The sequence below is a fragment of the Macrotis lagotis genome, chromosome 1 (assembly GCF_037893015.1).
Source record: "Macrotis lagotis isolate mMagLag1 chromosome 1, bilby.v1.9.chrom.fasta, whole genome shotgun sequence".
NCBI lineage: Eukaryota > Metazoa > Chordata > Mammalia > Peramelemorphia > Peramelidae > Macrotis > Macrotis lagotis.
This window is the reverse complement of record NC_133658.1, coordinates 896,816,437-896,832,179: the sequence shown is the minus strand read 5'-3', so window position 1 is coordinate 896,832,179 and position 15,743 is coordinate 896,816,437. Positions and strand designations below refer to the sequence as shown.

At 39.4% G+C, this 15,743-nt stretch overlaps 1 protein-coding gene across 2 annotated transcripts in view; it reads left to right on the top strand.

Annotated features, from left to right (window-relative positions):
• Positions 1 to 15,743, top strand: part of PRKCZ (protein kinase C zeta) — a 224,103-nt gene that overhangs the window by 137,292 nt on the left and 71,068 nt on the right. The window contains exon 5 of one of the 2 annotated variants that reach the window (XM_074218705.1): positions 8,321 to 8,406. The exons of the other annotated variant lie outside the window; for it this stretch is intronic. Within the exon in view, the coding sequence (XP_074074806.1) occupies positions 8,321 to 8,406 (86 nt within the window). The remainder of the gene's footprint in view (positions 1 to 8,320; positions 8,407 to 15,743) is intronic. 2 annotated transcript variants of the gene reach the window in all.

Genomic DNA, 15,743 nt, shown 5'->3' with positions numbered 1-15,743 from the left:
GAAATTATTATTACTGTTATCACAATATTCTCTCTATCTGTAGTTGCCCTTTCACATCTCTCTTAAGAAGCCCTTGGCTGCAAAGGCTGCTTTCTTTCAGAGTATTTTGGTGCTAAGGAAAATCAACCTTGATACATATCCTACCTCTCTGACCTCAGTTTCCTATGTCAACTGAAAAGTCTGGTAACACTAATCAATCTATGATCATAACAGAAGACTTCACCAAGGACCCCTTCAATTTCATTTTAGCCAGATGTTGCTAGAGCATATCAATATTGTGCCCTCTTAATTTTTTCCTTTTGACTATCTGGAGTTAATCATGACTTCCTCATAACTTTTTCAAAGGCTTTTCTTCTCTCTTCCCCCCTTCTTTTTGTCTTTCTCTCATTCCCTTCCTTCCTCTTCCTTTCTGTCTCTCTCTTCAGAGTTAACTGGGGAAAAAGAAGAGTCTTGAACCTGATTTTCCTCCTCATCCCCCACAAGTGCTACAAGGATTCACAATGTTGATGAGGCATTTCCAAAGGTGGTGCATCTAAATTAGTCATAGACTAGAGACAGGAGGTCCTGGGGTAAGAACTCAAAACTATAAATAGATCTGGGCAGAGCAGGTGGAGTGGTAGGGGCTGGGTATCTACAGTAGAATCTCATTTCTCCTTTGGGAGGATCTCCCAGTAAGACCTGTACCTCGCAAGGTTGCTCCTGCTGATGATCCATCCAGCCTCACTTCTGGTCATGGCAACCCATTCTAATCATAATTATTAGGCAATTTTTGCAGACCCCAAATCATTTTTCCTCTTTCTTCCCTTTAAAAGCAAGCAGAACAGGCAACCAAGAATTTCATCCTTTTCATTTTATACAGTTGGCCCAAAGAGGTTGTGACTTCCAAGTCCCATGGCTATTCATTGGCAGAGCTGGGATTCAAAATCTCAATTTTCTGTTCCTTACTAGGTCATTGAACCTTTTTTCAGCCTAAGCAGTCACAGTTCTGGTCACCCTCCTCTGAAGTCCTCTAGGTTGTTGGTATCAATTAACAAATGTGTCATCAAGAACAGGACATAATATTCCAACTGTGTTTTGACCAAGGTGATCTCTTCTGTTCTGGACATTGTGCTTTTATTAATCTAGTCTGAAGATTGTAATAGCTTTTTTGGCTACTATGTTGACCAGACCCATTTTAAATTTGACATAAATTAAAATTCTCAGTTGTTTTTCAGAAAGACTTTGATCTTACTGCACCACCTCCCACCTGGTCTCCACCTATACTTTTGAAGTTTATTTCTTGAACCCAAGCTCAGATTTTGACATTTATCCCTATGAGTGCATAGGGAGCTGCCCTGCAGAATCAGAGGGGTCCTAAATTTAAAACCTGACTGATTCATTATGTGGTCCCAACAATGTCTCAGTGTCTTTCATTCTTTTCTTTTAAGTATTTGAGATACGGAGAATGGAGTGTATTGCTTTGGTGAAGGGAGTTTACCCTGTGCAAAATGGACTTCGTTAAATTCTACCCCTTGTTCTAAACTGTCTGTAACTTTTTATTTCCTAACTCTTGGCTATCCCTAATAGATTTGTAATTTGGGGAAGTCATTCTAACCATGCCTTTAAGAGATTTTGGGTCTGGGCTGGTATATAAAAGCCTATGCTTTTTCTATTCAAAGGGAGTTCAAACAGCAACAATTTAATGCTACAGTTATTTGATAAACACTACTAGTCAAGTTCTTTTCTACATGCTGAGGATTTACTACAACCACAACAAAAAACAGTTTCTGCCCTCTAGGAGCTCACAGTCAATCAACAATCATTTTTATTTGATATGTATTGAGTTTTATAACATGATAGCAATGACAACTTATCAACTTTCTCTCCTGATCCTTAGATGTCTATACATATTTATATCTATTTCCATATCTATATATCTATAGACTATATCATGTACATATGATTATACTAATATGGATGTGTTATTTATCTTGTAAACACATTTTTTAAGAAATATGACATTACTGCATTTTTTATTATTTCCCCATATTGTTAGTATTTATTATTTGTTACATAAGCATTAATTTTTTATTTTCTTTCATTATTTTAAAATATCATCATAGTTTTTCCCCTACCATTCCTCACCTTTCAGAGAGCCATCCCAATTAAATGATAGTATTTTTAAACACAAAAAAGATCAATACAGCAAAAACATCTGAAATTATATAATACTTGTGAACCATCCTACCTCTACAAAGCATTGGAGGCAAGAATGCCATGCTTGATCTTTAGAAATTGGCAACATTTATGTGTGTGTTTTCTCCATTACATTGTTGGAGTCATTGTGTATATTTTGACAATCATTTATTGAGTGACAACCCACAGCTATTATAATAACTGATAATTCTGTGTGATTATAATTATAAATGTTTTTGATTGATTGAATGTAAAATATTCACAAAAATACACCAGAAGCAAGCACGTGATGGGCCAGTGACTATGTTGAATGATAAGGATGGCAAGCCATAAATGAAACAATTCTTACCCTCAAGGGGATAACATTATTGAAGGACCAGTGAACGTTAAAGAAAAGACTCTGGGGGCAGCTAGGTGGCTCAGTGGGTAAAGCACCGGCCTTGGAGTCAGGGCTACCTGGGTTCAAATCCGGTCTCACACACTTAATAATTACCTAGCTGTGTGGCCTTGGGCAAGCTACTTCACCCCATTTGCCTTGCAAAAATCTAAAAAAAAAAAAAAAAGGAAGAAAAGAAAGAAAAGACAAGACTCTGGAGGACATGCTTGAGCTGAGCCTCAAAGGAAGGTGGGATACTCCAGGAGTGAGAAAAAAACAGCACAAAGTCTTGGAGACTGGACATATATACTGAGTTGATGGGCTAGAATATAGACTCAGTTGCGTTAAAAAAGAGATAGACTCTTTTAAGATGTCTTCTCTTGACAAACCTAGTGCCTCAGATTTAATGGATCCCAACCCTGTTAATCCAAAATAATAAAGGTGGTTTCTTCTCAAATTTCTTCCATTCTATGCATTTCCTGATTTCCTGGCAAGTTGCCTTTTCCCGTTTATTTATTGGCCTCATCTGTGTCCATACTGTGACCTCCCTGGTCGTTGTGTGCCGGGGAATGTTTTGTTTTGGTTATTATATCCCTAACCTCTAGGACAGTGCTGCCAAACAGTAGGTGCTTAACAAATATTGAATTCTGTTCATGGGTTTGATATCCACTTTGCTATGTGTGCATGTGAGAAGGTCATTTAATCTCACTGTGCCTCAATTTCTTGTGTAGAATGGAGATTAAAAATTAACTTCTACCCATAATTGAAAAAAGGTTAACTTAGATGTTTGTTGTTTTGACCGTCACTTGCCTCTGGAGGTAATAGGTTCTTTTACTCTGTATGTCTTCAGGTAAAAAAATTTCTCTCACTCATTCAGATGTGCTGCTCATAATTTAGGCTGGATTTGAACCCATATCTTTCTGATTCCTCTGGATTCAATGCTCTATTCACTATTCCAGATGGTCAGAGTGGGGACTCTGTTTACTCTCTCCTCCCATGTCTGTCGAAAGTAGGTCCATTGCTCAGTCAGATATTCAGCTGAGCCGATCAGGGTTGAGGCAGTGGTTTAGAGTTCTTGGATGGGAGAATGTAGACATGCCTATAGGTTTTGAGATAGGATACTGAATTTGGAGTCAGGAAAACATGAAGTCAAATCCCTGCCACAGACACCACTAGAATAAGTAAATGAGGGGTTTGGTCTCCATGTTCCTTCCAGCTCCAAATAATGCATGTAGAAACTCACATTTCTATAGGGCTGGAGAGTTTGCAAAGTGCTCTCTTTATGTCTGCTACTGCTGCCCCCACAGAGCCTGTGGTTTCTTTAATATGGGTCTCTGGTGTTTGGGCTGCCCACTTCCATGTGACTTTTCCAGTGGGAGGCAAAGTTGCTGGGCCAGGGAGAAAGCAGCAAGATATTCACTGTCCCTGGATCTTACTCCATGAAAGCAAATACCCCTTAAACAGAATCCATGAACCTAAAGGGATCTCAAGTGCCACCTAGCCCATCCCTTATTTCAGTAATAATCCTCAATCTGGCTGTTATGAACCTCCAAATGTTCTTTTCTTGAAGACTCCTTCTCCACCCTCACCATGGTTGGGCTTGAACCTTGTGGAGAATAACTCTGGATTTAAGGGAAAAAATTCCTGACTAATGGTGCCTCTTCATAACCTTCACCTGTGCTTTATGGGGTTAAGCAGAGCACAGATACCCATTTACTCTTAGGTAGGTGAAAACAGTTCTTAGATAGTTCAATTAGTCCAATCTGCTTATCTCACAGATGAGGAAATCGAAGAGAACTCACTAGTCCAGTAATGTTAGATGTAGGATTTTCAGAATATCTTCAGTTCATTGAAAAAGAACCTTGGTGGTATAGAATTAGGGTAGTTCATTGATCTGTGTTTCTTCTTTTATTTATTTTTTTTAGGTTTTTGCAAGGAAAATGGGGTTAAGTGGCTTGCCTAAGGCCACACAGCTAGGTAATTATTACATGTCTCAGACCAGATTTGAACCCAGGTACTCCTGACTCCAGGACTGGTGCTTTATCCACTGTGCCACCTAGCCACCCCTTGTTTCTCTTTATCAGGGAACGGAATTCAGTGCCTACTCATCCACATCCTCCCATAAAATCTCCACTGAAGATCCACCCATTGGACCAGGGGCATTCTTCTGAATCTCTATTGAATGTGGCTCCAAGAAAGACCTAATTGCTTCGTAGAGAGTTGACCCTACAGTCCTTCATCTTTTCTTTGCATTATCCCCCAAGAAACTCTCTTGGTACTGGGGTGGGGGAAACTTTTGTAGCAGGTGTCACTCAGGCTGCATATGGCCCCTGATACTCTCAAGTAAGATCTGAATCAGATTAAAACAAAGTTAAAATACAGTAAAATCCATTTTAGATGTAACTATGCAGCCACAAAGGTCCTATGTTTTCTAGTTTCTCTTTAAGTTTGACACCAGTAAATTGAATACAATAATTGCATTATTCTGTGGGAATGAAACTCAAGATTTTGCTGTGATCTTTTTTTAAGTTTTAAAAATTTGAACTTGTTGCTATCTTTTGATTTTTACATCATCTTCTCATTTTCAAATATATCTTTTCCTCTTCTCTTAGGCAGAGAGCCATTCCTTATAACAAAGATTAGAAAGAAAGAGAAAGAAATGTCCTCAAAACTAACAAATATCAGCCTCTCCTTGTACATGGAAGTAGAACCCTAGGATCTCTCCTGGTTGATCCCCTTCCATACGTGGAAGCTCCTAGAAGGCAAGGGTTGATTATTCTATTTGTATCCTTAATACAGTAAGCCCTTGAAAAATACATTAATAATTTGTTCAAAGGATGGAGATGAATTTTCTCTATTCTTTGTTGAGGTCACTCATTATTTTATATATAATATATATATATATACTCTTTCCTCTTCCTCTTCTCTGTTTGTTTTGCCTGTGAATAGATTTGGGGAGAGGAGGAATCATCATTAACTGGCTATCTGAGTGACCTTGGACAAATTCACTTTTCTTCTCTAGGGCTCAGGTCTTTTGTCTTTAAAGTGGTTGGACTAGATATATCCTTTCAGATCTATACCTACAATTCTATGATTGAAAATATTTATTAAATTGAATTAAGGGTCAAGGTAAGGTGGGAGGTGAGCTGTGCTTGTCAAAATGAGAGGCATGGGTAATTCTATGACTTGTTTTGGCTCAGTAATGTCCAGACAAGCCCATCTGTCTGCATGTTAAAGATGAGTCAGGACGGTGATGTTATTTCCTATGCTGACATAGACAGAGAGCTGGCATGTACCCTTCCTTTCCTCCCCCCTCCCCCCCTACTCCACATATCTGGGTAAACACAACCTTGATTTAGCTCTCCTTGCAAAGAAATTAAGGAGAAGTATGGGGACAAAAGGGAGGAGGAGGCAGCAAGGCTGGAAGGATGGGCCATTTCCCTCCAGCAAGTGATAGGGTTGCTCTGAGAGTTAACCAAGACCTTTAAAGAAGACAAAACCTGTTTCTTTGCTCGCTAAATTCCTTCTAGATTTAGGGATTTGGACAATGAGACTATCCAGACAACTGGAGGATCCAACATCCCTTCCCTTTGACTCCCCAGGAAATGTCATTTTTTGAAAAAAAAATGTTTTGGATGGATTTCTATCTTTCTCCTCAGGTTCAATTAAAGTAGTATTTATCATTAAGTGTGTGATAGGTAGCTCCCAGATTTGGTACAAGGATTCAAAGATAAAACTGAGAAAGGGGTTGGATGATGTCGTCCTGGGATATTGTCAAGAGTATGAGTTGAATTAGATGGCCTTCAGAGAATCTTCTATCATTTCAACCCATAGGCCATGAATCATTTCATTTACAGGAACTAAAGTCTGTTTGACATTCTCAGGGATATTGTACTCTTGAACAAAGTGTTTGGCTTATAGTTGATACTTTATAAATGTTCAATGAATTTGAATTTAGTTTTAAATTAGATGGACCATAAGATTATTGGAAGACTAGGTCTTTAAAACTCAAAAGGTCACTGAGTGCAAATCTTTGATTATTAAGGAAACTGAGGCTTAAGTGACTTGGGCCAGGATCACCCAGCTAATCAGAGTATAGAGTAGTATTTGATTGAACTCGGGTGTCTTTTTTTTTAAATAATTATAAACCTTGATGGCTTCAGGAGTCCCTCAAAAATTTTGTCTGCCTAATTGCCTGGCAGAGAAATATTGGTATACTCCAAGAGTGGTCTTTAGAAGACATCATTAATTTTTTTGCGTTCTCTCTAGAAACTGATTCATAATAAGATAGAATCTAAAGATTCTCTAATCACGGATTCCTTGAATTAGTTTATAGGTAGATGGTGCTTCCAAAGATAGTACAGCTGACGGAACAGACCTTGGAAATAGCTCCTGGAACATGGTCACTCCCAGATGCACACTGAGGTTTCTTAGAGACTTTGTATGAGAGTCCCACTGTTCACCACAGATGAGCTCCAGTTCTCCACCAATTTCCTATTTAAGGAGCAAGAAAAGTGGGTTTCGCAATTGCTGTGACCTAATTTTAGGCAGGTTACAGCCAAGGCTAGTCATTTGCTTATTTAAAAAACATACAGTTACAATTTCCACATTAGCAAATCCATAGTACTTTCATTGCATGTATAAAAGTTACTTTTAGCTTAGCATTTTTTAAATCCCTAAAAAATAGCACAAAGATTTTTATTGTGAGTTATGTATTTCAGAACCCTTTCCACATCCGATTTATTTATTTTATTGGTGTTTTGAGACAGCAGAGTTAGAAACATGTAGGTGTATATATACATATGATTTTACCCATCTCTTATCTTCTTGTCACAGAAACTAAATTTGAATTATAGGGGTTTTTGTTAGAAAGGATGTGAAGTTTGAGTTGCTCATAATTTATTCATTAGTTTTTATCTCCAGTCCCCTTTTCCCCCCTTCCCTTCTCTCTGTTTTTCTGTCTCTGTCTATCTGTCTGTCTGTTTGTCTCTCTCTTCAGTTTGGAATATCCTTGAGGGAGAATCTGAAGCACACTCAAGTTTGTTATTAATTTCGTGTGTGTGTGTGCCTGTGTATGTAACTAGATGTGGCATGGCATCTACAATGTTGAAGTTTTTGTCATTTGAGAACAGTAGCCCAAATAATTACATAAGCTCACAGTATCATTGGATTTAGGCTCCACTGTGGGGGGGGGGGGGGATATTCTCCTTCTGCTGCCTTAGCCCAAAGGTAGGGAGAATGGAAAGCCCAACCAATTACAGGGCCCATCAGATATGTAATTGGTCCTAAGTCTGGGATTTCCCCCCACCCCCCACCCCCGCCTTGTCATGAGCTAACATCTCTCCTTTGTGTTGGAATACAGAAGTGCTTCAGCTAGGAGAAATGTTGTATGGTGCCTCCCTCCAGCCCCTCCCCAATTGGCTTCAAGGGTAGGGTAGCAGGGCTTTTGACCGGGTCTTTCTCACCTGAGCTCCAGACAGCAAACAGCCCTGGGAACTGTAACAAGATGATTATCATGTGAGAAAAAAGAGAAAGAGAGAGAGAGCGAGAGAGAGCGAGTGGGGCAGGCAGAAGGGAGAGGCTGGAGGGAGAAGCAGCTGTCATTTCAAGCTTTTCCTTGGCGATTCTCGAGAATGATTTGGCATCCAGGATTTCGACTGTTTTGATGCAAAGAAAAGCAGGGCTGTTCTAAGCCCGGGCTCGTGCATCCTGGGCTGTGTCCGCTATGTACTATGTTGCTGCTTTATACCTTTTTAATATCCTTTCTAGAATCAATCTACCGCCGAGGGGCCAGAAGATGGAGGAAGCTCTACCGAGTGAATGGGCATCTGTTTCAAGCCAAACGTTTTAACAGAGTGAGTACTGCAGCCGGGAAAATGCTCTGGGGGCTGGGGTTGGCAGGGGGGGCCCTGTGGGGGGGAGGAGGAGGAGGAGGGGGAAACTGGGGAGGGATTGATCGTGCTATTCTTCTGGGCTTGAAAAACAACAGGAGAGAGGAATGGGGGGAAGAGATGATTGCATGTGAGGCCAGGCTGTTTTGTGTTCAGTGCATAATGATGAGAAAAAGTCAGAAGTCCTTGCATTATTTACTGTCTTGCGTGGATGATAGAAGCGCTTTCTTTTTTAGCTCATCTTTTCTAGTTGTTTTCTTCATGTGTGGATGGGTGGGTGTGTTTGTGTTGTTTCATTTTTAATCCAGTAACATTCAAAATCAGGACTCATCTTGATTGCCTCTAAAGACAGTTGAAGGGTTTTTAAAAAATATTTGTCAACCATTTGTTGTTTCTTGTGGTCCATTTATTGGGGCTCTTGTAACCCTGGTTGTTTAAAATTCTTGCAGCTAGGGAACCATGCTGCTACTAATGAGATAAATAATAGTGGCCTTGTATTTTTGTTTCGCTGGAAACTGGGCTATTCAGTGCCCTTAAGGGTCTCCCAGGAACCCTTCGAGAACAGTGGACCTCATGGGTAATGCTGAAATCCCAGCTCTGACCTAGTCTATTCTGCCACCGTTATGGAGGTTCATGTCCCAGCTCCCATTTCTAGTGCTGTGGGAAGGCCAGGCAGGGATTGTCACCCCCAGCGTACATGCGGAGTTCACTAAGGCTCAGAGATGGGCTGTGATTGGCTCAACGTAGCTAGGATTTGAAGTGGGGTATTTCGGGTGGTATTCTCACATCTTTTCCCACCATGCAAAGTACAAGCCATAGAACTTCCCACATTCTTGGGCATATTGAGGTGGGTTATATTCTCTTCTGGGGAGTACCATTTCTGCTATGATTTTCTTATGCTGTGCATTCCTTTTTCTTTTTAAATCTTCCATGAATACCAGAGATACAGAACAGTTATCAAATTGTGCCATTATCCAGTTCAGTTTGGATACTTTAATGGATAGGATAGGGGATAGGATCCAGACCTGTAATTTTACTGATTGGGAATCTCCAGATAAGGAAAGTCCTTCTATCAAACAGGTTGCTACCTTCGCTCTAAATAATGGTCTCAGAGAATTTTCTCTAGCACTAAGAAGGCAGGTGACTTCCCCAAGGTCCAGCAGTCAATAAATATGTCATTTGAAATTGAGTCTTCTGAGCTCCAAGGCTAGGTTGTATTCTCTATACCAAGCAGCATTCTCTAAATTCTAGAATGAGTAAGTCCTTGGTTCACATCCTTCCTCTGATGCTCTAATAGGTCCATAACTTGTGTTTCCTCATCTGTTAAATGAAGATGATACCTATACTAGCTGTCACAGGATTATTTGAAGGCTAAGAAAATGGAATTAAAAGACTTTGTAAATCTTTAAAGTAACAGAAATGTCTGTTGATGTTTTTATGGAAACCATAGAAAATGTTTTAATTCTTAGCAGATACTCCAAAGGCTATTAACAGTTCTTGCCTTCCAGGTGCTTACATTTTACTAGTGGTCATATGATGCATAAACCAATAAGCAAATAGAAAATTATTTGAGGAGAATAAAAACTAATGAGTAGGGGAATGTTGGTTGTCTTCCCAGAGTAAGTGATATCTGAATGAGCCATTTTCAAATAAGTGGGGAAATTCTATTGATGCCTCCTACAGAACCAAGGATCCTCAGGACTTTTGAAAACTGAGAGAGGTTGAAATTCTTTTGACTTTCTAAGATGTGGTGTATATGAGTCATGAGTTGACAATATTATTCATTCTTGATATTACTGATGTTACTATTACTATGCTTCTGGATACAGTTAGGGTTGGTAGATGAACTTGGGTTAGGCTTGGAGTATTAGCAACCCTTTTCACTTGCTTCTGTGGAACTTAACTGCTAAAATGTAGACATGAAATGCAGCATGTTGTAGTGACTAGAACACTGGTTTTGAATTCAGGAAGACCTGTGTTTATATTTATATTTGTATTTCATATTTCATTCTGTGGGACTCTGGACAAGGACCCCCATTACTTCCTATAAGAAGAAAGCAAAGATGGAAAGAATAGAAGAATCATGTACAATATACAGTTATAGAGCTCTAAAAGTTTTCAGATATTATTTTGCTCTTAACCTTAATCTGTGAGTCATCTCCCTGGGCCTCATTCATTCCAGACTTAGCTGACGTTAAAGGTGGATTTCTATGTGTATTTTTTAAAGCCTCTATGACACAGAAAACCAAATTACTACTCTCAGATGTTTTTAGCACTACGTGTGCAAATGAAGCTTTTAAAAAAATGTACTGTAAAAATAATCCTGTTTATTCCACTTTCAACCTGGGCTGCCTGTCTCATTCCCATATCTGTGGCCAGCCTGTAAATTCCTGTAGTCCACCCTTTCCAAATATCAGGAAGCAGACAATATAATCCTTGTTCATCTTCCCTCATTTTTTGGTGAATCTTGTCTCCCTGTCACTACTTGCTTGCTGTCTGGTAAAATAGAGAGTAACCAGAGGGAGTGACAGATGTGATCACTTCCCTTCTCATTACCTCAGTTTCCCTATCTGTTAAATGGAAATGACAATAGCAGCTGGAGGACCACTCCAAGTTTGTATGGGAAAGCTCTCTGCAGACCTTAAAGTCCCATAGAAAGACACATTCAGATTGAAGGACACTTAGTAACAAAGATGAGCTGCAGGAACAAGTTGTGTTGAGTCTGGAGAAAACAAAACTTAGGTGTCCCTAAGTTATCTGCAGAACTATCATGTGGCAGGAAGATGAGACTGTTCAAGTCAACAAGCACCACTCCAAGCAGAGAGATGCAAAGAAAGGCAAAAGACAGCCCCTTGCCCTCAAGGGTCTCAGTCTAATGAGATGACAAATTGTTATGTGCAAACAAGGTATGTCCTGAATAATTGAAGATAATAATTTCAGAGGAAAGGGAGAAATAGGGGCAACAAGAAAGTTATAACTTTTCAACCTAACATTAGAAAACACTTGCAGCAATTAGAGCTGTCCCAATGTGGAAAGGCTACCTCCAGAGGGAACCATTTCCTCCTTATTGAAAATACTTGAGCAGAGACTTCAATGGTCATTTGGCAATGGGCTTACCTTCATGAGATCATTTCCAGTTCTATTTATTTTTTGAGATTATTTAGTCACTTATTTTAAAATAAGTAAAAGAAGGCACTGAGAAGGTATTGACTTTCCAAGGTCATGCAGGGAGCACATGGCAGAGCTTGGTTTCCAATCTTCATCTTGAAATCTGTCTCTCAGCAACTATTTCCTCTTTACTCTGGTATGTACAAAAGCCTGACCTCTGTAAGCTTCTACTCTAATGGGGGAGATAACTATATAAATAAGTTAAAATGAACTAAATAATTTTGAAGAGAGACACTGTTAGCTGGTGAGGGGAACAGTAATGGTCTCCTAGGGATGGCAAAAGCTGAGCCTTGAAGGAAATAATTTAAGTAAATTTCTCTATTTACCCAAGAGAAAGATGCAAGGAAGAACTGTATTCTAAGTGGGACTGGGGTGTGGGGAACGGGAGACCAAGAAATGGAAGACTAGAGAGAGGAAAAGAAGAAGAGAGAACAGAGGGAAGAGGGAGTTGGGGGACATTGTGTGGAAGGGAAAGCAAGAAGTTTTATTTGAATGGGCTTATACAACTGCGTGGAGAAATTCAGAAATGCATAAAATAAACGGATGGTATAATATCAATATATTTTCTTTTAATACCATAACTATATACAATTTATTCTCTGGTATGAAGGGAGGGTCAAAAATTACAGGTGGAAAATTGTCTGAGAGCAATTAATTGTAACAAACTTTCAATGTCTTACAAAAGGCAAGGACATGTGTGGAACACAAACTTAATGCTTCTGATTTTGGACAAGTCACCTTAAAGTTTGAGTTACTGATCCTTCATCTTAAAAATGAGAGAGGGGCTGATAATGATTGAAAACCAGTTAGAGCTAGAAGGTAGCTCAGAGACCCCCTAGTCCCACAACTTACAAATGAGGAAATTGAGGGTTAGAGAATCCAATCATTTTTTCCTTGCTTCACACTCTATTTTAATAGCATTTGAAATCATGTTCATGTATTAGCAATAGAACCTGATGTTCCAAACAATTAGAACTAAGTGGAGCTCAGTTCCAAGTGTTCTACTATGTGTTGGGATGTATAATAATGAAGAATCATTAAGCTTATTACAGTATTCTGGTCCTTTATCCCTGGCTTCAGTGGTAGGCAGCTAAAGAATGAAACATTAACTTTCCAGAGGTATGAATAAAAAGCTTTCATTTTTTCAGCGAACTGGTTGTGGGTATTAGAAGGTAGCGGAAAAGGCCTGTTTTTAAATCTAGATTCTGCTCCTTGCTACCTGGGTGTTATTCACTTCTGAGGACCCTCCCAGCTCTTGGTTTAACTTAGCTCTAGGAATGCTCCAGTTGCATAGGATTCATTTTTACCCCTTTAAATTAGACTTTTCAATCAAAACTTCTATTAGAAATAAGCTCTTTTAAAAAAGCTATGGAAAGTGGGGCAGCTAGGTGGATAGAGCACCAGCCTTGGAGTCAGGTGGACCTGAGTTCAGATTTGGCCTCAGACACTTCATAATTATCTAGCTGTGTGTCCTAGGGCAAGTCACTCAATCCCATTGCCTTGCAACAACCCCCCCCCCCAAAAAGCTATGGAAGCAAAGAAAAAAGAATAGTTTACCCCCATGAAAGCTCTGACTCCTAAACTGCTTAATATTTCTTTTTTTTTTAATTTTTTCTCACCTGATATTGTTGGTCACAATACTTTTTTTTTTATGTTAATTGTGGGAGCTTCTAATAAAATGCCCCCTTTTCTCTGGGCAGGAGGCCCCATCAGCTCCATGTTTGAGCTTTATAGAAGGTTTTCGTTGGAATTGGCCAGGGCAGGGGACCTCCTTAAAACCCCCGAGGTAAGGTCAACCTGATGGAGCCTATCACAGAACTTGAGCTTTTGTCAGTTGGTGGTATAAGTCCTCTGTCAGCTTGGCCTATTTGCCAGGGCCCAAGCTGAATTCAAACAAAGAAATAAATTTATGAGAATACTTAGCTGTGCCCCCCAGATATCCAAGCAAACAGTAAAATCTTGCAAAGAGATTGCACTACAAAGAAGCAATTCTGAATACTAAGTAGCAGACGCTGGAAATTCAAAGTTCACTTAACACCTGCCTCACTTTGCCCCATTATAAAACAACTTTTGGAATTCTGGGTACTCTTTCTATGAGATACTTTTGTAACTTCTGTGGGAGTCATACATTGCCCATAAATACAGTAGACATGCACACAATATGCATGCACGCACACACACACACACACACACACACAGAGACATACTACTCATACATATAATATATTACCCATACAGTACATATATACAAACAAACTACAGACATTTACACTACATATTACTCATGCACATACATTGGATATAAATCTAGTACATACACACAATCATTATACACACTACATACAAACTACACATATATACATAATATATTACACACTATACGCATAAACATGATATTGCCACACACAAATACAACACATACACTATACACACACACAAGTTGATATCTTCACTTGTTCACAGTAGAATGGTACAGTTCAGTCGGGGCAACAGTCGGAGAGACGCCGGTGACCCACCCACAGACCGAGAACATTTTCATTGAGGTCTGTCCTGAAAGAGGCATTCATTCCACTCTTGGCCTCAGCCTCCATATTTCCTTTCTGGATTATTTTGAAAGTTATAATAACCTTAAAGCTCAAGGTAGCTTGGTCAGTGGGCATCAGCAGTACTGTATCCTGAGCACTAATTAGTTATTTGTTTGAATGTCGTTCTGTGCTAGGAGTAGATGTGGAAAAATAAGCAAGGAAAGGCCAATTCTATCTTTTGACAGAGAATTGTAGATTTAGAGTGGTACCCCAGAGACCATCCAATCCAGCCTCCTAATTCAAACAGTAAGGTAGAGCATTGGTACTGGAGTCAAAAAGTTCAAATCCTTCCTCTCATACATTTACTAGCTATGTTACTAAGGATAAGTCACTTTACCCTGTTGGCCTTAATTTGCTCATCTGCAAAATGAGAAGGAAATGATATACTACTCCAGAACACAAAATCTTCAAATGGGGTCAATTGGAGTCAGACATGATTGAAATGACTGAACAACAATAGCCACTGTGCTATTTGCTGTACCACATGGGATATTAAAAAAAATCAGATTATTTAGTGTCCTATGATCCATGTTCACAGGCAACCTCTGAAGGTCAATGAGGCTTAAGGTGTCCATGGTTAGAGCTAATAGAGCTACTTATTGATGGAGGAGGGCAAAGGAAGGAAAGAAGTAATCACTAAAAGATCTTCATTTAATAATTGTACAGGAAACCGAGACAGACAGAGGTTAAATGACTTGCCCAGGGATACACAGCTAAGAATTTTCTGAGGTAGGATTCCACTATCTACTTCTTTTGTTCTGAAATCATATCCATTTCCCAGTGTGTTGTTATTCCTCTCTACTTTCTCTGGCACAGAAAGGCATCAAATTGTTCCATATAGATAGGGACGTGTCATCTCCCCATCACTGATGTAGAGAATTGGGTTTGATTATGCAGTCAGATCTTATGTGTGTCTTCTGTCTGAAATTTAGCACTTTATTCCTTTATGAATGTAGACAGAAATCCTTTTTTGAAGAAAGTGTCTATACCATACTGGCACTAAGATCCCACTCACAGAAAGGTTAAGAACTTTGCACTGGGGAAATGGGTCCAGTTTCCTTGGGTTATTTTAGCCATGATGATTTTTTGCTGTCTTTTTGCTGCTGAGTCTTTTTTGTGACCTTTTTCTAGAGCATAGTTAACTCCTTCTGTCCAGACATGTGGCCCTTCTGGCCTTCAACACATCCACCACCACCTGTCTAGTTTATCAACTTCACTGAGTGTCTGCCCTCTGAATTATTGATGTGACCTGACTTCCCTATTTCTACCCAAAACATAGGAAGTCTCTCTTTCCTGTGGCCCACAGAAACCATCATTGCCTTATCTTTCAGCCTTTCTTGTGTTTATTTTGGGCCCATTCCCCTCCCCAAATATGTATGTCAATCATTCAGTCAAAATAAAAACATTTATTAAGCTTTATATGGTTAGCTCTATGTTACCTGCAGTCTTTGGTGATACCAGCTATACCCAACCATGCACATCTGCCATGATAGCTTAGTTGGGTTCACTAGGGATCTGTCCACTGACTTTTTGGTCCTATCCTGTGAT